Here is a 23,151-nt window from a genome sequence, read left to right as displayed (position 1 = left end):
ATGTGAATGTTATAATAGGAATGACATGTTTGTGATATATTTCAGTAAATAGTTAGCACAAGATCACTGTTCGTGGCTGTGAATCCTACGAAAAAATTTCTGTAACAGACTAGAGTACCATAAATGAAAAAATACATTTACTTTTTCAAGTTGGAGAACTTAATTAGTATATCATAGGTTTTCTTGGCACTGTAAGCAGTACTACATGCAGTTTCTGAGAGAAGTTTTATGGTCCGTTTTTCAGTTCTATAAAGAGTTTTTTATGGTCTGTTTGTAACAGGTGGTGGAGGAGATGATTCTGATGACTCGGCAGTCAGTTCGAGTCGCTCGAGCCAGTACTCCCCACCGTCATCGCCACTACGTAGAACACTCGCTTCTGGCACTGACCAGTTGAGCCACACTGGGCGTGTGCTGAAGCCGAAGAGTGTGGAAGCCATAAATCGAAAAAATGTCTTGTCGTCAGCTAGGCACAGCAGTGGAAGAGACCTCAAGGCAGGCTCACCCCTGATACAGCGAAAGATGCCTGAAGACATTGCCACAGAAGTAAACAGTGCTATTGTTACACCTATTGAAGATAATAGTGCCATACACACGCAAGAGGAGAAAATGCATCAGCATAGTCAGAACACGGAAAATGTAAGCGAGAAGGCTGGGGCAGAAAATCTAGTAAATAAGGTAATTATGCCAGAGAATTTGTTATACCTCACTTTGAGTGTCTCAGTAAAGCTGTTTTCGGAGAACTATTTTTGCTATTTCATCGTCTCTCTTTCTTCTTTATTTATGTAGATACTCATCTCTTATCAGTATTAATTCTCTCAGGTAATGAAATGGTATTAGCCAAACGCCCTCCTTATATCTTCCCCCCAAAAAATAATATCCTCTTCCTAGCCAGAACACAGTTTCACACACTGTTCGTGAAATTTTCTCTCCTGTTTGACTGTAAAAATATATCATACCAAGTTTCAACTACTGGTTCAGAAAAGTTATTGCAGTTCTGTCATTCCCTGATCCTCAACAGTGTTCTTTCACAGGAATACATCATTCCAGCAAGAGCACCTATATTCCGTACACTGCATTTTTATACACTGTAATCTCAAATATCTGCGTACCATTTCCCAGAAGGAAACCTTTCCCCTCTATCAACTGATACTGCACTCATCACACTACCTGAAACTGCTGCACAACCTGCTAGCCTCCTGCTTCTCTCAGGACTACCATCCTGTGACATAAAACATTTCAAGCCACAGGCCACAGCCTGTTCATGAATGTCAACAGGCAGTTAAGGGAAGATGATGTGTTTTGGATTAGATGTCCTCCAAACTGTTCTCAAACCATGTAGTTTTTAAGCATGAATGCACAAATGATTCATTTTCTGTGTGGATATTTTCCCTTGCTGTTACACAATTTGGATTTTAAGTTTTAAATTAATTTTGGCACATTTCTGTTGCATACCACAGAAATAAAATGTAGAGTAGTTTTGTCTGTTTGGAAAAATACTTGTATAACATATTTGATATATATAATAGAAAGAAACATTCCACATGGGAAAAAATATATTTGAAAAATGCTGTGACTTACCATACTAGATAGTGCTGTTAGATAGACACAATAAAAAAACACACACACAAATTTCAAGCTTTTGCAACCCACGGTTGCTTCATCAGGAAAGAGGGAAGGAGAGGGAAAGACGAAAGGATGTGGGTTTTAGGGGAGAGGGTAAGGAGTCTCTCACACACACACACACACACACACACACACACACACACACACACACATCCATCTGCACATGTACAGACACTGCCCTGAAATGAGATCCATCCTTCATGAAATCCTCCCCACCCCACCAAGAGTGTCTTTCTGCCGTCCACCTAACCTTCGTAACCTCTTGGTTCATCCCTATGAAATCCCCAAACCACCTTCCCTACCCTCTGGCTCCTACCCTTGTAACTGCCCCCAGTGTAAAACCTGTCCCATGCACCCTCCCACCACCACCTACTCCAGTCCTGTAACCCGGAAGGTGTACACGATCAAAGGGAGAGCCACGTGTGAAAGCACCCACGTGATTTACCAACCGACCTACCTACACTGTCAAGCCTTCTATGTGGGAATGACCAGCAACAAACTGTCCATTCCCATGAATGGACACAGGCAGACAGTGTTTGTTGGTAATGAGGATCACCCTGTGGCTAAACATGCTTTGGTGCACGGCTAGCACATCTTGACACAATGTTGCACCGCCCGGGTTACCTGGATACTTCCCACAGACACCAACCTATCAGAACTCCAGGGTTGGGAACTTGCCCTTCAATATATCCTCACTTCCCGTTACCCACCAGGCCTCAACCTCCGCTAATTTCAAGTTGCCGCTCCTCGTACATCACTTGTCACTCAATAAAATCTTTGCCTCTGTACTTCAGCCTCGACTGACATCTCTGCCCAAACTCTTTGCCTTTACATATGTCTGCTTGTGTCTGTATATGTGCGGAGGAATATGTGTGTGTGTGTGTGTGTGTGTGTGTGTGTGTGTGTGTGTGTGTGTGTGTGTGTATACCTGTCCCTTTTTCACCTTTCCGCTCCCAGGATTGGAATGACTCCTTACCCTCTCCCTGAAAACCCACAACCTTTTGTCTTTCCCTCTCCTTCCCTCTTTCCTGATAAAGCAACTGTGGGTTGCAAAAGCTTGAAATTTGTGTGTGTGTTTGTATGTTTTTTATTGTGTCTATCTAATATTTGATATATAACTGTGCATGAACACCAAAATATTATTTTCAGATCTAAATAGTTAGTTTACGTATAGGCAATCAACAAAGTTAACAGATCCACATTTGTGCAAACAAAATATATCACTTAACTGTTGCTGACATAATTTTAGTTGGAAACCTAATCAAACTAGATTCTGTCCAACAACAAGGGTTAGCAACTACTGATTGCATGGTGCATAGTGACGTGTAACGCAACCGAGAGTATCATTAGCTTTTGAGCTTTCCTGTCTGCTGGTGGCCATGCTTGTCTGTGTGTGTGTGTGTGTGTGTGTGTGTGTGTGTGTGTGTGTGTGTGTGTGTGTGTGTGTGTTCTTAAAATGGAATAAGAGTGGTAGCTCAAAAGTTGGTGAAATGCTGTGCACTGTTACATGTATTTATGCACAACACAAATCAAGTTCTAAGGCCTCCGATTTTTTTTCTCCGGACTGGAAAAAGATAGAAACATGTGCATTGTTTTAAAATGAGGCTGCGTTCATTGTCAATATGTCCCAGAGGTGGCAGCACCGTACAGAGGTGGCAGCACCGTACGGCAGATGGAATTTTACCACCAGCGGCGAGAATGAGAACTGTTTCAAATACTTAAAATGGCGACGTTTTCCTTACTTGAACAGCGTACAATCATTCGTTTTCTGAATTTGTGTGGTGTGAAACCAATTGAAATTCATCGACAGTTGAAGGAGATGTGGTGATGGAGTTATGGATGTGTCGAAAGTGCGTTCGTGGGTGCGACAGTTTAATGAAGTCAGAACATCGTGTGACAACAAACCGAAACCACCTCGGGCTTGCACAAGCCAGTCTGAAGACATGATCGATAAAGTGGAGAGAATTGTTTTGGGGGATTGCTGAATGACTGTTGAACAGATCGCCTCCAGAGTTGGGATTTCTGTGGGTTCTGTGCACACAATCCTGCATGACGACCTGAAAATGCAAAAAGTGTCATCCAGGTGGGTGCTACGAATGCTGACGGACGACCACATGGCTGCCTGTGTGGCATGTTACCAAGCAATGTTGACGCGCAACGACAGAATGAATGGGACTTTCTTTTCATCAGTTGTGACAATGGATGAGACATGGATGCCATTTTTCAATCCAGAAACAATGGAAGCACACAGATTCACCGCCACCGAAAAAATTTCGGGCAACCGCCAGTGCTGAAAAAATGATGGTGTCCATGTTCTGGGACAGTGAGGGCGTAATCCTTACCCATTGCGTTCCAAAGGGCACTACGGTAACAGGTGCATCCTGCGAAAATGTTTTGAAGAACAAATTCCTTCCTGCACTGCAACAAAAACGTCCGGGAAGGGCTGTGTGTGTGCTGTTTCACCAAGACAACGCACCCACACATCGAGCTAACGTTACACAACAGTTTCTTCGTGATAACAACTTTGAAGTGAATCCTCATGCTCCCTACTCACCCGACCTCACTCCTAGTGACTTTTGGCTTTTTCCAACAATGAAAGAGACTCTCCGTGGCCACACAGTCACCAGCCGTACTGCTATTGCCTCAGCTATTTTCCAGTGCTCAAAACTGACTCCTAAAGAAGCCTTCGCCGCTTCCATGGTATCATGGTGACAGCATTGTGAAAAATGTGTACGGCTGCAGGGTGATTACGTCGAGAAGTAACGCCAGTTTCATTGATTTTGGGTGCGTAGTTAATTACAAAAAAAATCGGAGGCCTTAGAACTTGAATGCACTTCGTAGATGAGAAGTGGCCTATTCTCATTTTCATAAATTGTTTCTGCCGTAAAATTTCTATTACTGTAATACATTCCACTCATAAATGACTAATATGTTGTGTAATATAAAATTACAAAGAGGCAGAGTGGCTGAGCAATTCTTAGCTGTAGGAGACAAAATTCCAGCACTGCCTATAAACACATTTCGAAATGAAAAGCTATTCCTAGCTTTTGGGACTATTAATTCCTTTGATATTTGATCTTTATTTTCTCTTGTCCTCACAGATGGGTTGTCCTCTCATATTGGGGTCTGCTTGACCAACTCCTGCTTTCAAGCTATTCACAAAGTACCTCTGTTTCCTCCCTGAGCGAGGCACTAGTAGTTCTGAAAACTAGGAATAGTATTTTCACTTTAAATCTATCAATAGTGCAGGAATTTTGCTTTCTAGAATAAAGTACTGGGCCACATATGCTGTGTCTCTATAATTTTATGGTTTTCTCAAGTGAAATTTACTCTCGAGATATGACATTTTAAAGATAATTGTAAAATTTAATTATTGTGCTTCATTCTGATATTCTTGTTTCCAGGGTGAAAATAATAATGCCAATTTGTACGACAGACCAGATGATGATTCTACCATTGAGCATCGACATGTTGTAAAACAGGAAGTTGTTGAAGCTAACAGAAGAAACATTAATAGTACACCAGTTAGCCATTATAAGACTGAAGAAAGGTTATTCAGAGCACCATATTCCAATTTTGACCAGATGAACAGCACATTGCAAGGAAAAATTGATGATAGGATTGCAATGGTGCATCACAGAACAGACAATAGTTCTACTACCGTCATTCGGAGAAGCATGGAGATCGTCACTTCAGTCGGACCAAGTAAATCAACTGGTGACAAACAAGCTCCACACTGGAGCACCTCCAGAGAGCGACATACTGGTTCTGTTGGGGATGATAACAGCTCTTTTGCAGGTCAAAAAGAGGGAAAAAATGATGAAGTAAGAAGCAATCTGGAAGCTCCTACTGACAGATTTGATACTAAGGAGAAAAATAATAGATTGTCAATCAATAATAATAAGTTTGAAGGTGATGAAACTAGTAAACACCAATTTGCAACTGCTCGAAGCAAGTTTGAAGACAGCTCAACTGGTGGAAGGCCAACATACCAGAAATCTGAGGAGAGCAAAGTATTTCCAAGGCAAAGGAAAAGTGATGAAAATAGTGCAGTCCTTCGGCGTCAGAATGCCATTGAAGACAACATACTGGAGTTGAATGGAAATGACCCCGTCATGTAAGTTAATTTATAATATGAGAAGAAATGCTTATGCAGTTTGTGTGTTTTGTTGAATGAATGTACTGGTATTTGTATCCAAGTATTCATATCTTTGTCGTACTGGCTCATAAATATGCCTCTGGGGAAGGAGGGGGGGAGATGAAATTTGAGTGCATGACAGACTTCAAATCAAAATCGACTTCAATTCTCAACTGGTACCAAGATTTATTCTTCCTTTTATCACTGCTTTCACCCGTGACAATGATTTGTGTGTGTGAAAAATGAAAAGTTTCACCATTCCATTTGAAATTATTTGCTTCCCTAAAACTGGTTAAGTGAGTCAGTTCAAAGATCAGAAGAAGGCACATAAATTACAAATAAGACCATGTCTAGTAAATAATGGCGGTGTTCAAACCAACCTTTGTGTTAGGACAAAATCAAGAACATTAGAAAACTGTTATTGGTGATGGCAAGGTATTATAAATGCTTAAACCAAGGAATCCTATTTGTGAATTGCTTCACATAAATTTATAGCTCTTCCCAAAAACACACAATTTTTTCACTTGTAAATATAGTGGGGAAAATTCTGGAAGAATGCAAATAATATAGGAGTTAAGGAGACCACTCACTGAACAGCAGAACAGTTGAATTGTTGAGAGGCACACACACAAAAGAGAATAAAAACTTTGCTAGCTTTCGGCAGAAATCCTTTAACGAAGTACACACACACACACACACACACACACACACACACACACACACACACACACACACACACACACACAATGTATGTGTGTGCACATGCATAGGTGCCTGTGTGTGTGGTGAAGGGGGGGGGGAGCATGCTGCTGGAAATTAGTCATGTTTTCTTTCTTTTTTCTGTGTGCCTCTCAGTGGCTCAATGCTTGAGCTGTTTGTTGAGTGGTTTACTTCACTGCAAAATTTTATAGAATTGCCATTGATTTATGATACTTTTAATTCCAAAAGAAAAATCTGCATCTGGTAGTGTCTGTATGTGCATGATATATTTAGTAGCACATACATTAAAACACCATAAAGTACTGACAAGAAACTCAAAAAGCTTATTAATGTGACCCTATTTATGCTTCTAATAAAGGGCATAAAATTTGTACCACAAATATAGTGCTTGTGAACACCTTCTAATGTGAGAAAGAAAACTGCTTATTTTCAGGTTACAATTTTCAGCAGCTACATACTTGTCAATTGCAATTAATGTTTTATGTTACCATACTAATACTTATGAAAGAAGAATAAGTATCCACAAAATTGTGAAAGCACATATTTATTTTAGAGTGAATATCATTTATTACAGTACTAATAGGAATTTACACTCCCAGAACCCAGATTAAAGTGTGTGTATATTTTATTTTATTAAAACAAGAAGCTGCATTCAGTCCTTCAATTATGCAAGGTATGTGTTTGTAGTACCACTTGCATTATACCTCCAGTTGGGTCATATAGATTGTTCCCAGATTTATAGGAATTTTTTCTCTCTCTTCTAAAGTGTGGTATTCAAAACCTAGCTGTCATCCACAGTTTTCACTGTGATTGCTGGAGTTACTTGTAATGAACTTTATAGAAATATTCTTTTCAATTTCTTAATGCTAGATTTACAAAGAAATTACAGCTATTTATGTTTGTAATATTTATTAACAGTTCTTCCAATGGCTGTTGATTTGGACCTGCTGTATGTATTTTGTACTGTATTTCAGTTTGACAGTATTTTCCTTAAATACTTGGGGCTGGGTATATTACTATGACCACTGTTGATATTATCATTACTTTTATATTGATACAACACAAACACAATATTATTATCCAATAGGAAAATATATCAAACACGAAAATTGTGTGACCCATATTGCAGTGGCATCATAAAGACTGTATTTTATTACAGAGACAGCAAGTCTCCCCCCGTGGCAGCTCCACGCCGCTACGTGACTCAGTGGGAGGCTTCTTCCCCAAGCAACACGCCACCATTAGAGAGCCCATTATCGCCTGTACCTCCTTCAGTTCCTCCTAAACCCACCTCCAAATTGTCAAATGGAAGTAATGGAAGCATCACGAGGCAAGACTCAGGTCCTACACTCGTAAAGCACTTCAGAGGTTCCTCTCTGGACTCTACAGCCAGCGATGACAACACTTTGCGAGATAGTGTGCTCTACGGCAGTGTCTCCTCACTTTCTTCAGCTTCGAGCCTCATAACACCACAGGTAACAATAGACAAAAGTGATATTGTATCTGATTAAGGGGGTTAATTTTGTGGTTTTAAATTATATGTCACTCTTCTTTCACATCTGTGCTAATCTCTTGAGACATTGTAAGGTCTGTATACTGTAGGATCTCTATTGGCATTTACATTGAGTTGTGTGATATGTACCAGATGAGCAAAGCTGTTGATGTAAGAACGGTTCCTGTTTAATGTATGACACTGGATAATTTTTTACTTATATTCAAGGCAACAATTTGTATTCTGGCTGTGTGTAGCAACTGTTCCTACTACAATTTGCCTAGTTTACTTTATTTAAATAATTTAACAATATTTGAAACAGAAGAGAAATGTGTAATTACCAGCTACCTGAACGGGAGTAACTGAGGAGGTGGTTTGACTAACTCAAAAATTAAAAACGTTAATTGAATATCTCACTTTGAAAATATTAGGAATTCCTTTCTCACAAATAGTGTAAAGATCAGAAACAGAAGGAAAAAATGTACATTGAAGGGAAGATGTTGGGTATTTCTTTTATCTCTTTATTTATTTATTTGTCCTCTGAATCAATCTTGTGCAAGACATGCACATGGTGATGCACAAAACATACATTTGATATTGGACAATTCACACTAAGGTGTGATCATTTGATGACATGTAATGATGTGATGAAAATTTACAAAACTCACACACACACACACACGCACGCGCACACGCACACGCTTAAAGTAGAGCATACAATTTACATAGTTACAGATGGTGCAAATACAAGTGTTTCTGCACATATTTTACATTACATCTTCTGGAAACTAGCTGTGAAGTAGTCATTTTCTAGAAATATTCAGATGCAGATCATTTTTGGACAGTAAGTGCATCAAATTAGTAACATTTTTTCTGTGCACATATGAAAGGAAGCTATCTGGGCTCCAATTTTTTTTTTAATGGAAGCTAAATTTTGGGTCATAACAGCAGCTCTGTAATAAATAAAAGCATTATTAGCCATCTTAAGTAAAATTTGTTATTTCTGAGTTTCCACAACTTTCAGTGTTCTGAGTTGAATAAACTGATGCAGCAGTGTCCATCTTTGGCTTGCTAATGTAGAAGGTGTCATTAAACCAGCAAAATGTGAAGTCAGTTCATTTCACATGTTTATTTACATATATAAGCCAACTTATGGCTTTTCCGTTGTATACGGTAGTGTTGCTGTATCGTTCTATTAAGGTGGCCCAAGTATAGTTTTATATCAGGTTTTCACATTGCTTAGCTTACTTGAAGATAAGAATGATTTCTTTATCTGTGCAGGTGTTTTAAAGTTTTAAAACTTTTGCAAATGCAGCTGTTGTTTAGATAATCAAATTTAGATAGAAACCACTTCTACTTACAATGTGAGAGATAAAATGGCAGTTGAAGCACAGGGGGAACACAAGGAGCTACTGTGGAGTTAGCCCCACATCTAGATATTTGATTATTTTTCCCATTTTTGTCTCTCTGTTTTGTGGCCTCTCATCTAATGCCTGCTTCTGCTCCACTGTTTGCATCCTTTTATTTTCTCCATTATTGCTTTCATCCCAAGTTTATTTTTTCAGTCTACCCTCCTCCTGTCTCTGACCTGTCAAGTACCATTTCTACCAGACCATGCTTTTCGGGATCCATGATTTGTTTGTTGTCATAATTTCATCAGTTGATTTTCCACTCACACTATCCTAATGTGTCTCACTGACCCATGTTTCTTAATGACATTTGAGCACTGATTAATCACATTCCTTCCAAACTTTTCTTCTCCTTTGACATGTCCAAAGCTTAGTATTTCTTTATGATTATCTAAATGTATGTTTTCTGTGTTGCTAGCAAATAAGGGGAAATGTTTCCTGCCTGAATTTAACTGGAGTTTTATTTTGTTGGTTACATTCTTTATCAGTGCTACGTACATAACAATATTTCATTTTTAAGCCCACCACCGAACATGAAGCATATCAGATATACTACATGCAGCTGCCGGAGCACATATATGGCCCTGTTTGTTTTGAATCTAACTGGCTGAAACCATATTTTTCATGCCTTATCCGCACAGGCTCTCTCATACTACTGGATAAATTTGCCAATGTTTATGTGACTTGTATGTTTTGTCATATGCAGTTAAGAAGCACCTGAAGAGGGGTAGTGTCCTGAAGCCTATTTAGTGTACATGCCTTTATCCAAACAAAGCAACTTGTAAATTATAACTGCAACAAATTTTATTCACCATTATGAAAAAATACATTTTTGTTAATTGAGTTTATTTCAGAGGGAATTAATCATATTTTTGTACAATTTTCTAGGAACTGCAGCAGCTGATGAATGAGGCAAATCAGAGTCTTGATGAAAGTGGCTTATGCAGTCCAGTCACATTAGAAGTAATAGTTTTGCATAGGGATCCAGCTGGCGGGGGTGTCGGCATTACACTGGCTGGTGGAGCAGACTATGAAGCCAAGGAAATAACTGTAAGTGACACATTGTGTGTGTGTGTGTGTGTGTGTGTGTGTGTGTGTGTGTGTGTGTGTTTTGTCACCATATAATGTGAAGGATGACTGATTCTTGTATTTACATATGTGTGCTTGAACAGAAGTATTATAAATTGTAAAAAGTGTAGAAAAAGACTACAGGAATATTTATAAGCAATTTAACTTTGCTTTACAGGTACATAAAGTTTTGGCAGGCAGTCCTGCAGATAGAGATGGGCGTCTACAGAAAGGAGACCGCATTCTTTCAATTAATGGGCACAGCATGAAAGGTGTCACTCATCAAGAGTCATTGCGTATATTGAAGGTAACAATTTTATTTTTTTAATATAAAAATATAAGAAAACAGAATGGCTGGTATTTACCCTTGGGAGAAAATTCCAATATTTCCAGTAAAAAACTATTCATATATGTTGCCAAGAGATGTTAAGTCCATAAACATTGCTCTGTGTATTTGTGTGAGTTCTTTGTTTTATCATTGAGTACAAGGTTTTGGTTGCTGCTGTTGCATATACATCTTCTTTCATGTATCCTATAACTTTGTCTAATACTAATTGAAGCATTTTAAAAGTTCATTCTTTTAATTGATTACTTGCTGGAATTTTTGCAATGGAGAAATTGTGAGGTGACAGAACTAAAATGCATTGAAGTCCGTGGTTCAAAATTTACCTCATGGTTCTGAAGTAGTTTAAGAAGTTTACATAAATAACATTCTAAAACTGGAGTTATTTCAAAATGCCACAACTGCCAAACAAGCTGCACCTTATAACCCGAAACTGAAAGCATAAGATACAACTAATAACTTGGTGTAAGAGATCATTGTTAAAACATCAAATGCTAATGTAGTGACATTGTTTATATATTTTAAAATATGTCAAAGGGGAACTGGGACTTGGGTATAGAGAGGCTGAAATGTCAGTTGAGCTGGTGATTATGCCAGTGAGCCAATCACTTGCTATAATATAAGTGGACTTCGCTTCTCATGAAGTGCATGTGTCCGTATCAACAACTGAAACTGAGTTCATAGCTGCCAGTGGCGTAGCAAAGGAAGTTATATGGCTGGCTTATCTCATTAGTCAAGTTGCACTTTCGAAAGTTGTATCCATTCTATGACTGGACAATGCAAGCATAATCTGGCTGATGGGGAATAGTGAGTTTCAGAAACGTTTAAAGCATATCAATATTTATTTCCGCTTTGTATGAATAGTAGTTTTGGAAGTTAAATTACATATTAAGCACGTACAAAGTGTACGTCAAGCAGCAGACATTTGACAGGCACTCGGGTACCTTGACATATGGATATTTCCAGTATTTATGTGGGATGATGTAGGATCAATCATGTGCCAGTCTTTGCTTTTATTATGGAATAGCAGTTTATGGTTGTTGCTATTATGTACATGCGCTGTTTATCCTTGAAACTTGTGTAGTGCTAACAAAAGAATGTTAACACTACACAGTATACTACAAATACATTTGCATTGAAACTTAAAAATTTATTGCTGACTCAAACTCTTTCATGGATGCAAAATTCTGTTGAATAAAATCAGTGTAAAATGCTGTTCCTCTGCTATAGACAACAAAGGGTAGGATTTAATGAGAAAAGAAACAGAAAGTGCACAACATATTTCTTTTTGATAATTACTACAAGAGACAGTTTATTACTTATTTATTCTTCGTTTAGAAGATAGTTTTTGAGTCATTTATTGGAAAAAAAGATTAGAGTGGCAAGTAAAACTTAAGTCCCATTTATATTACATCACTTCATACTTGGCTAGTTTTCAAACTGTGTGGATGATTGACTTACACACACACACACACACACACACACACACACACACAGTATATTTTTTGGTCTTTGTCCATAGCCAAAGCATCCATGTATTCAGACTCGTCCTATTTGAAGTGTGTTTGATGATCACATTGAGCTATGTTCCTGTTAGTGTCTCAAATGGATAGGTCTCGTGAGATGTATATAATATTACAGAAATCTTAGGGTTATTGGACATGATTATGATGTGCACCTCAGTTCTGTTATGTTTATAGAGTTAGATTTCATTATTTTGTTGTGACAGCATTTATAACATTGACAACATTCTTGCAATATATTTTATGTATAATGCTAAAACAAATATTAATCTTTATTCTGAGAAGGAAAGTTGCTACACACCATATAGCAGAGGTGCTGAGTTGCAGATAGGCTCAACAAAAAGATTTTTCACAGCCAATGGCCTTTGTCAACAATAGACCCACACACACACACACACACACACACACACACACACATATTCACGCAAATGCAACTCACACACATGACTGTAGTCTCAGGCAACTGAAACCACACTACTACGGTGGGGGTTTCAGTTGCCTGAGACTGCAGTCGTGTGTGTAAGTTAAGTTTGCGTGCTTTAAGTGTGAAAATCTTTTTGTTGTGCGTATCTGCGACTCAGCATCTCCGCTACAAGGTGAGTAGCAACTTTCCTTCTCAGAATATTGCTACATCCCACTCTGGATTTTCCACTGTTTGATTAAATATTGATCTTTCCTGGTTGGCACCTAATATCTGCTACAGATTATCGATACTGCGTTCCTCTTAAACTGGTCCCTTCCTGAAAAGCAGCAGCTAATACAGTTGGTTTATAACAGAGATATTCAACACGTAGAGCTAAAAAATCAGAAGGTTAGTCAAACAATGATTTCTGACAAACTGACTTGAATCTCAAGACAGTTTTACACATTCGTTCAGTATTTACAACTATCACATCATCATTGTTTTCTAAAGGAAAGGTCGAAGATTAGAGTTTGTTTTAACATCCAGTTGACAGCGGTTTTTCTTAGAGATGGAGCACAAGCTCATATTATGGAAGGATGAGAAAGGAAATCGGTCCCTAGATTTTTTTTTTTTAAAAAAAAAGCAACCCTTCATTCACTGTAAGCTGTTTATGAAAATCATAGTAAACCTTATTGTTTATGGCCGGATGGGGATATGATCCGTCCTTCTCTCAAATGCAAGTCCAGTGTGCTAATCACTGCATCACTTCACTTGGCCATTGGTTTTTAAAGCTTACCTTTGTGTTATATCTCTTGACAATAGATTCTGCCAAACAATCTTGCCCATGGACTGGTAAGTAAATACCAACAGATGGCTTTCTCTGTTAACCCTTAACTACTATGGTCATTCACAGGAACACAATTACTATGGAGAGGTCTCACAGACCGCATTTTTATATTTTATATATTAAACGAGAATTTTGCAAAATATATACAGTTTGACTTCCTGTCATTCATTACACTTCTTAGAGGTGCATTTGTAGAAAATGGATTTTTTTTTAAACAGTGCAGTATTTTAGACACTTTAACAATTAAAACAAAGTGAAATCTGGAGTATATTTTTATTTTATGAGTTACGAAAATAACAGCAAGTAGTTAGCTCTCCACTCACACACAGATTTCCATCAGAGGGATCATATTACAAACTGGCAATATAACTAGGTGGAAAAATCCAACTTGACATATGATAAATTGTGTGCAAACTCTGCTTTCAGTTTACTACTCATCTTTGCAATGTAGAGTGAATATTTCAGTCCATAAGTCTATGAATGGAGAAACTTTGTCACATTTTACTTCTAAAATTTCAAGTAAAAACTAAATGCTTTTTCTAATGTATCACTGAATCATACTTTAGTCAATTTCCACCTGAAACAAATCGGAACACCACACTGTTGACAAGGATGCCTTGTTTTCCTCTTCAGACGAGGAGGGCAAAAGGCACACGTTTTTCGATTTTCGAATTCTTTTTTCGGTGTCTGAGGTTCATCTTGTAGGTGAAGTATTATTCTGATGGTGCCACTCAACCCTCGCGGCAAGTGTCCAATAGAAATTCTACGCTTCATATGAGGTTCAACTAGGTCTCTTGCTAGAGTTTTCATGAAGCTCAATCTCGTCATTACCTCTGCCTTTGGAAAAGCTTGATGTACTACGTAACAATTTACACCACAAGCAACATCCACTAATGTGAAGAAAATGGCCAAAGGCCATCTTCTTGTCCGGCGACTTGACGAATAAGCTGCACACCTTTGGTCGAGACAGTCCACACCACCTTTTGTTGTGTTATAAAACAGGATGATCTCAGGTTTTCCTGATTCAGGATCATTGTTTACTGAATGGTGCATAGAAGAGATCAGTATTGCAGCTTTGGACTTCTTGGGCATGAAGGAAACTAGAGTCATTTCTTCTGTAAAACCATAGACACATGTCTTCACTCCACGTTTCTTGTTAGGTAAGGTCTGTGGGATCTCCTTTTTGTTCTTTTTCAGCGTACCAACGTATGTGAGACCTTGTTTTTGAAAGTTCATTGACTAGTTCTACTGATGAGTACCAGTTGTCACCTGTAACATTTCGCCTCGTGTTTTCAATGGGTTTCACCAATCGAAGGACAGCCTGTGTGGGAACGGTGTGACTGCTGCTGCCTTTTCCAGAATAAATATATGCATTGTACAAGTAATTTGTATGAGCGTCAGTCAAACACTGAACATACTTTGCCGATTTGTTTGGCATGTACCTTCTAAACCCACACCTTCCACGAAAAGAAACAAGCATTCCATTGACACACACTGTTGCACCTACAGAGTAGCAAAGTTGACTGTTTTCAATAAAACGCAAAAAGATTTGTGAAATTGGTGCTGATTTTTCTATTTTCTTTCTTTCCACCCAATCATCTGGATTGTCAAATCGTAATGCAGACAATAAAAACAGAAATATTGCTTTTCTAACAGTGCATCTGAAAACATCTCTGCCGGTTCCATCGGTTGCAAACAAGCTGTAAACAGACTCATTCTCCAACTTGAAAATGGCTGAATACACTAATAGACCAATTAGAGCCTTCAATTCAATAACATCAACATCTTCTTGATAGGATAAGCAATCGTTAGCGTACTGTGCTTTAAGCTTAGATATTTTCAGATTCGTCCATCAAATGATTTCGTCTAGAATTCCTGGTGTAAAGAACAGTTTCCATACCTCCAAAACAGCAGGGTTTTCTCCAAGACTTTTCGCCATCGGTCTCAGTCCAGGATGCTGCAAGACGATGTTGTGTTGCCTTGTTCTTACGTTTGCTGGTGGCTGCTTTTTTCTCCATCGAAAACATCTGTTCTTACCGAAGAAGTAAACTCTATCGTCATCAGTTGTCACATCTTCATCACTTTCAGTTTCCTGCTCTGAATTAGTGTCGTGATCACTAAATATCTGAAAATCTGGGTCATTATCGCTGTCATCGAAGTCTTCATCCGAAGATTCAACGGGGCGATCTTGAACGTCCACACGATCTTGAACGACCACATCTGCCTCACATAACACACGTTGCATAGAAGGCCCAGCTTTCCCCACCATGGAGAAACAGTAGCATGCAACAAAAACACGGCACGGAAACACTATGATACGTCTGTGAGACCTCTCAAGGCTAATAATTACGAAACAAAGAGCAGCAACAATGCAAGAATGCTGGGACATGTAGCGTGACAGCCAGTAGGAAGGTACCTGGAAGAGTCTATTTGGTTTTGCAGGGGTGTGAGAAATATCTCTACACAAAAATTTGTAGCTGTCTGAGAGACGGTCGATAGTAGTAAAGGGTTAAGTTTGTTTCCTTAGTTATATTCTATGATGACAAAATGTGAACACTATGATTTAAAATAAAGGAAGTTTCTTCATCTTCATCTACATCTACATCACATTCTGCAAGCCCCCTAATGGTGTGTGGTGCAGGGTACTTTCGGTACCACAATCTAATCCCTCCAACCCTGTTGCACTCATGAATAGTGCGTGGAAAGAATGATTGTTGGTAAGCCTCTGTTTTCGTATGGCCAAGTTTTCAGGCTGTACGTCTCTTTTCCAGTACACTGTGAAACAAGGAAAGAAGTGTTTAGTTTATACAATACACAGTCTTTCGTGTAGAATCTTCACTTGAATCTGTTAAAATTATTACTATATATTAAAGCATTCATGTTATGCATCAGTTGTCCCACAACTGCTATTATGTAATGAACAATTTTCTTGTTTCTGTTTTGCAGTCTCCCTCAGCAGAAGTTGTGCTAGTTGTGATGAAGAAGGGATCAGAGGGCGTATCAAGTCCATCATATGAGGAACCCTCATTTGGCCGTAAAATGGCTCCATTTAGAGTACTTGAACAGTTGAAAGAGAATAGTGTTGAAACAGTAGTTACAAGTGGTGGTAAGTGATCTTTCATACTGATGATATTAGCACAGTTATGAATATATGATTTGGAATGTCAGCTTGAAAACAAGGCTACAAAAGTTACTTGTATTAGCACACATGATGCAGTAAATGAAAAGTTGAAGCATTCATCACGCATTTCCAGCAATTCTAAGCTTACAAATGCCATTTTCCTTTCTGTACTTGAGAGATGAACACTACAGTTTCTTTTTAATTAAGCTATCTTCCCTCCACTGTCAATTAACCATCTTGTTTAAAATGTTGTACACAGTCTTTCATACTTCAGCTCAGTTCTCTTATCTGTACACAGTTGCTGAAAATGTAATTTAATTTTATCCGTATTTTGCAGCTTCAAACCTAACTGTACTCAATACACTCAAGGTATAAATTAAAAAATGCCTTCAGTCACAACTTTTCGTGTTTTATTCCGTACACAATGCATTTCGGACCCTGTGGGTCCACCTTCAGGTGTAATTCGTCTTAATACATGCTTTATTTCTTCTCTGGAATGAGACGAAATGCAAATTCCTGTCACGAAAAGGTTTGATGTTAGGTTACAAATTTTGTAAGTGAAATGAGGACAATATGTGTAAAATAGTGGAAACGATGAACAGTGTAAACTAACCAAGTAATCCAAGAAAAGCATTTTTAACGATTTAGTTAACAGCAAATGTTTTTTTTTTCTCCATAGTTTTCAAACATATCATTTCTTCAAGAAGCACATTCACAAACACATGTTTGTTAACACTCACAGATGTTTTTGTGCACGGTGTGTTCAAAGAAGAATTTTTTGTAGTGCTTAAGATATAATTATTAAACAATTGACATATACAGGAAACACTTGACATATGTGGAAATAACTTTAGCATAGGTCTTTAAAATTACTGAAATAGCTGTGGTTTGCAAAATCTGTTTGTTCATTTACCATCAATTTTGGTTTTTTTGGTTTTGTGGAGGTATATCTTCAGTTGTTCTAACATATTTAGGATCTTACCATTGGCTTCATTATATAATACTACCAAATTGTTTTCTACATTGTTGATGGCATGTTTCATTTTCAACATATGTTGTACAATGACTGATTTTTTAAAGTGGTTGACCCTGAAAAAATGGGTTTTGAAGTTTCTGCCTGTTTTCTGTATATTTTAGGCAGGACAACTGGAGCATGATACTCTGTACACTCCACTGCTGTTGTATGTCTGCATATTTGATTTTACGTTATGGATGAGTAAGTTTCCTAACTTATAATTAGTTGAGAGTGAAACTGTTACATTTTTTTTTTTTTTTTTAAAGGTTAGCTATTTTTTGTGATATGGGGCCCAGGTATGGGATACTGGCGAATATTTTCTCTTCTTTCATAATGTTTCCATTTGTTGTCTTGCTTTTGTGTATTTGTCTGTATAAATTGTCATTTTTTTTTTTTTTTTGCTGTGTAGCCATTGCTTATGCCAATGCTCTTTATTGTATATGTCAGTTGTTTCCTGCATATGTCACACCATGTACAAAAACATTTGTGAAGTGTTAACAAACGTGGTTATGAATGTGCCTCTTGAATGAAGTGATATGGAGAAAAAAATGTATGCTGTTAGTAAATCATTAAAAATGCTGTTCCTGGATTACTTGGTTTGTTTGCAATTTTCATCTTTACCACTATTTTGCACATGTTTTCCGCCTTTGACTAACGAAATTTGTAACCTAACATTAAACCTTTTTGTGAGAGGAACATGCTTTTAATCTCATTCAAGAGAGAAAAAAAAAGCATGTTTAAAGACGAATTACACCTGAAGATGGACCCACAGGGTCCAAAATGCATCATGTACTGAACAAAACATGAAAATGTAATTATTTCAGTTTTATTTACTTACTTATAGACGTTTCTTGTGTTGGAAATATAATTGACACAGCCTTTGGTATACTAGCAGGTAGATCTTTGGTGTACTTTTGTAAATAATTTTAACATTATGGGCCAGACATGCAGCATTGTGTTGTGTTGACATCATGTAGGCTTATAATACCTGTGACATCAAACAGCTCACATCAGCCATCAGCCATCTGAACACAGCTAATGATTAACAATGTAATTTATATTTGAGTTTCCTCATTCAAAGTTTTCCATCTCTACTGCGGCTACTGTGTCAAAACTTTTTGTGGTTAATTATGTGGAAATTGGAAGTGTCACTTATAAGTGTGTGTACCCGCCACAACTATTTCATCACAATATATCCTATTCCCTTTAATGAACAAGCAAAATCTAAGAAACCAATGTACATGCATTTGATTTTCATAAACAAATTTGAGTTCAACCACCTCTCATTGCAGTTAACACACAACTCAAGTTTTTCGGTCTTGGAATTTGTTGAGTTATTCAAATATTGTGATGAGCTGGTGAAACAGTGGGCATTAAATGCATTCTCCTGTAGATGCTGGTATTAATTATACTAATGTATGTAAATTCTCATTGCTTTATTAACTGAAGTGAGTAGGAATACTGGGGGAGGAGGGGCTGCTGGGGCCATGGAAATGGTGTGAGGAGCTTAATGAGTGGCAGTCAGCCCTCAAACACAAAACTTTATCCCTGCCTATATTTTTCACTTTTTCTTTCCCTTGCTTTATTTTTTTAACTTTTTCAGAGTAATAATTTGTCTATTGTTAATATTACATGTAAAAATTTGTGTTGAAGTACAATTTATTTGCCATTGCAGTATTGCTGGATGGTAATGAAGGTGGTCCCCCTGTGAATCTGGTGCTGTGCAAAGATGGAGCAGGACTAGGCTTCAGTTTGGATGGTGGCAGAGACTCACCACTTGGAGACAGACCATTAACTGTGAAGAAAATATTCACAGGTAAACATTCTTTCTGCGCATGTCTCCACAAAATCATACCCTAAGTCCCAAGATTTTAGAGGATAAGGAATAATCAAGTGTGGTTGAAAAATACTGATTTTGAGATGTAAGCTCCTTCAGTTGTAAAGTATTTTGAAATACATAGTAGAACTCATTGCAAAATTTACGTGTCTTACAGATGTCGTCAAAAAATATTTCTAAGAAGGTTATACATGAAAATGATTGTATAATTTTGTCTTCCCATAATTCAACCAAATTAGCTGTGGAGCTAATATAACACACTGAAAAATCAGTTTTAAAACCAGATAAACTTGTTTCCACTTAAAGTGCTACTAGAATATGCATTGAAAGAAAAATGGGATCCCCTAACTTAACATGATTTCCTGGAGACAGACTGTGGCTATTAATGACGCAGTCCAGTGTGAATTACATGATCATCATGGCCTGTACTCAAATTAAGATTATGCTTCGATAAATAAATTGAGTGAGAGTGAATGTAATTGCTGCAGGCATGAACTATAGTAGTCTCTAGCTGCATAATAATCTTGCTTGTCATGAATGGAAAAGAAAGATATTCATGTTTCTATCAGCTTCTAGCACATGTAAAGTAACATGGACTTGTCCTGCCCAGAATAAAATTAAACAATGGAAACTCCAGGTAGAAATGTCAGTAAGTAGGAAAAGATAGTTTGCTACTTACCATAAAGATAACAAGCTAAGTTACAGACAGGCACAACTGAAAGAAACTTACACATATGCTTTCAGGCACAGTCTTTGATGGAAAAAGCAAACCACACACACACACACACACACACACACACACACACACACACACACACACAAGACCGCCACAATTATTTGAGGAGAATAAAAAATATATTTTTAGGAACTAACAGCAGAGGTATTCAGAAATGAAAAATGAGAGGAACACCTGTTTTTCAGACCAAAGTTTCCTTCAACTAGCAGGATGAAAAAAAAAAAGTTGAAGTGGAAATGGGTTTAAATAAAAGTTGTTCAGAACCCCAGGTCAGATGTACAGCAGAGCAGCATGAAGAGCATCCAATTGTGAAGTCTTAAGAAGTTGAAAGGAAATGAAAGATGAAAACTAGTAGTAGTAGTAGTAGTAGTAGTGGAAGTAGAAGAAGCAGAGGAATATGGATAAGACAGTTTGGAAATAATAGTGTAGGTTGTGAAGATCAGTTAGTTCCATGGCTCATTTTGCACGATAATCATTTCTACTGTTCCTATACATATCTGTCTCCTAACTTCTATATTTACAAGTACACAGTTGTTGAAATAAAGAAGGAGGAAGTAACATGTATTATTCAGGTGAGATTTAGTTCAAAAAATGTTCATCTGATTGGCCATGCTGTTTTGTTAGTTTAGAGGACAATAACATTAGATGTGGCTATGAAGGTATCAGTTGTAAATGACTGAGTCAGATTTGCTATAGTTAATTATAACATTTGCTATGCATGTATGATATTTCCATTTGAGTTTGTCACTCATTGGTCAGAGTGCTAATGGGTGACAGCACTACACCTTGTGGGCACTTTGCTATATATATTTTTGTAGCCAGAGAAATACTTGAGTGGTACAGTAATTTTTGTAGTATCTTTACATGTTGTATTTTGGAAACTGTTGTCTTTCAGCCTGACTAAATCTAATGCATTCTATATTTTCTACTTCTGACAGGTATAAGTCCTTATATTGTTTAATAATTGGTTCCAGTCAACTGTTATAGGTCATATTTGTAGATAAGGGATATGGATTTCTCTGGCTAAGAATATGCAGTCTGGTTAGAAAGTTCACACTCCGTAAGTATGCCACGTGTTACATGAGTTAAGGGTGCAGATGATTGCAGCTTGTGGCTGTAAAGATGTCAGCTGACTGAAATCATTTCCAGAGTGGAATCATTAATTACATTTTTTGTATATATCCTAAAATCTGATATGACCTTCCAGTTTCAAGTTCAGTGAAGGACTTGGACCAGAGACTTTACCATTTTTGTGGTGACGTCCGAATGAGATTTTCTGCTAGGCTCGTATTGGGCAGAGCACTGTGACATCCTGTTGAACAGTTTGAACATGCTTTACAGAGTACATGTGGCATCAACCTGTAGGTTTTTAGACTGAAGAAATCCTTCCTATGGGCCTAATGAGAATTATAGTACTGTATTGGTCCTATTTCATTATTTTTTTGTACACCACATGGGACAAGTCTATGAGAAATGATATGATAGATGTCTTTTGATGCTTCTAATGGGCGGATATTTTATAGGACAGTAACTGTGGTCCCACTATAGTAACTTCAAAAATAATATTTTAAAATTATATTGCCATATGGGCAATATGGCTTCTAATGGGCGGATATTTTATAGGACAGTAACTGTGGTCCCACTATAGTAACTTCAAAAATAATATTTTAAAATTATATTGCCATATATATTTTCAACTTTTTTATATACTTTTAAGCACCAAAAAGTAAGTAAGTGTGTGTGTGTGTGTGTGTGTGTGTGTGTGTGTGTTGTGTGTGTGTGTGTGTGTGTAAGCAGTGTTCAGTTAATATGTATATCAGTCTCCAATGAGTCAGTCAAACAAACCTTTGACCATTTGCACTGCTCTTCTGTGTATACATTCAATATTATCTGTTAGTACCATTTGGTATGTGTCTCATATACACTGAATTGCTGAAGAAACTGGTATAGGCATGTGTATTCAAATACAGAGATATGTAAACAGGCAGAATATGGTGCTGCAGTCTGTGCTGCAGTATGGTGCTGCAGACATAAGACAAAAAGAGTCTGGCGCAGTTGTTAGATTGGTTACTGCTGCTACAATTGCAAGTTATCAAGATTTAAGTTAGTCTGAATGTGATGTTATAGACAGCATATGAGCGATGGGACACAGCATCTCCGAGGTAGCGATGGAGTGGGGAGTTTCCTATATGATCATTTTGTGAGTATACTGTGTATATCAGAAATACAGTAAAACATCAAATATTAGACATCGCTGTGGCTAGAAAAAGATCCTGCAAGAACAGGACCAATGATGACTGAAGAGAATTCTTCAGTGTGACAGAAGTGCAATCCTTCTGCAAATTGCTGCAGATTTCAATGCGGGGCCATCAACAAAACATGGTCAATATGGGCTTTCAGCTGAAGGCCGACTCATGTACCCTTGATGACAGCATGACACAAACTTTACGCCTTGGCTGGGCCTGTCAACACTGACATTGGACTGTTGATGACTGGAAACATGTTGCCTATTCGGATGAGTCTAATTTCAGATTGTATCAAGAGGATGGATGTTTAAGGGTATGGAGACAGCCGCATGAATCTGTGGACCCTGGATGTCAGCAGAGGACTGTTCAAGCTGGTGGAGGCTTTGTAATGACGTGGGCTTGTGCAGTTGAAGTGATAGGGGACCCATGATATGTCTAGATACGATTCTGACAAATGACACGTACGTAATCATCCTGTCTGATTACTTGCATCCACTCATGTCCATTGTGATTCCGATGGACTTGGGCAATTCCAGCGGGACAAGGTGACATGCCACATGTCCAGAATTGCTACCGAGTGGCTCCAGGTTCGGAGGAGAGCTTCTGTGAAGTTTCAAAGGTAGGAGACGA

At 37.9% G+C, this 23,151-nt stretch overlaps 1 protein-coding gene across 2 annotated transcripts in view; it reads left to right on the top strand.

Annotated features, from left to right (window-relative positions):
* Positions 1-23,151, top strand: part of LOC126271939 (uncharacterized) — an 891,928-nt gene that overhangs the window by 865,362 nt on the left and 3,415 nt on the right. The window contains exons 18-24 of one of the 2 annotated variants that reach the window (XM_049974360.1): positions 281-636; positions 5,028-5,740; positions 7,641-7,956; positions 10,271-10,432; positions 10,629-10,757; positions 16,513-16,672; positions 19,378-19,518. In XM_049974360.1, the coding sequence (XP_049830317.1) occupies positions 281-636; positions 5,028-5,740; positions 7,641-7,956; positions 10,271-10,432; positions 10,629-10,757; positions 16,513-16,672; positions 19,378-19,518 (1,977 nt within the window). Of the gene's footprint in view, positions 1-280; positions 676-5,027; positions 5,741-7,640; positions 7,957-10,270; positions 10,433-10,628; positions 10,758-16,512; positions 16,673-19,377; positions 19,519-23,151 lie in introns of both variants that reach the window. The other variant, XM_049974359.1, reaches the window with a different exon arrangement.

Source organism: Schistocerca gregaria, chromosome 5, assembly GCF_023897955.1.
Source record: "Schistocerca gregaria isolate iqSchGreg1 chromosome 5, iqSchGreg1.2, whole genome shotgun sequence".
NCBI lineage: Eukaryota > Metazoa > Arthropoda > Insecta > Orthoptera > Acrididae > Schistocerca > Schistocerca gregaria.
The sequence above is the reverse complement of the archived record's forward strand: the minus strand, read 5'-3'. Positions and strand labels throughout refer to the sequence as shown.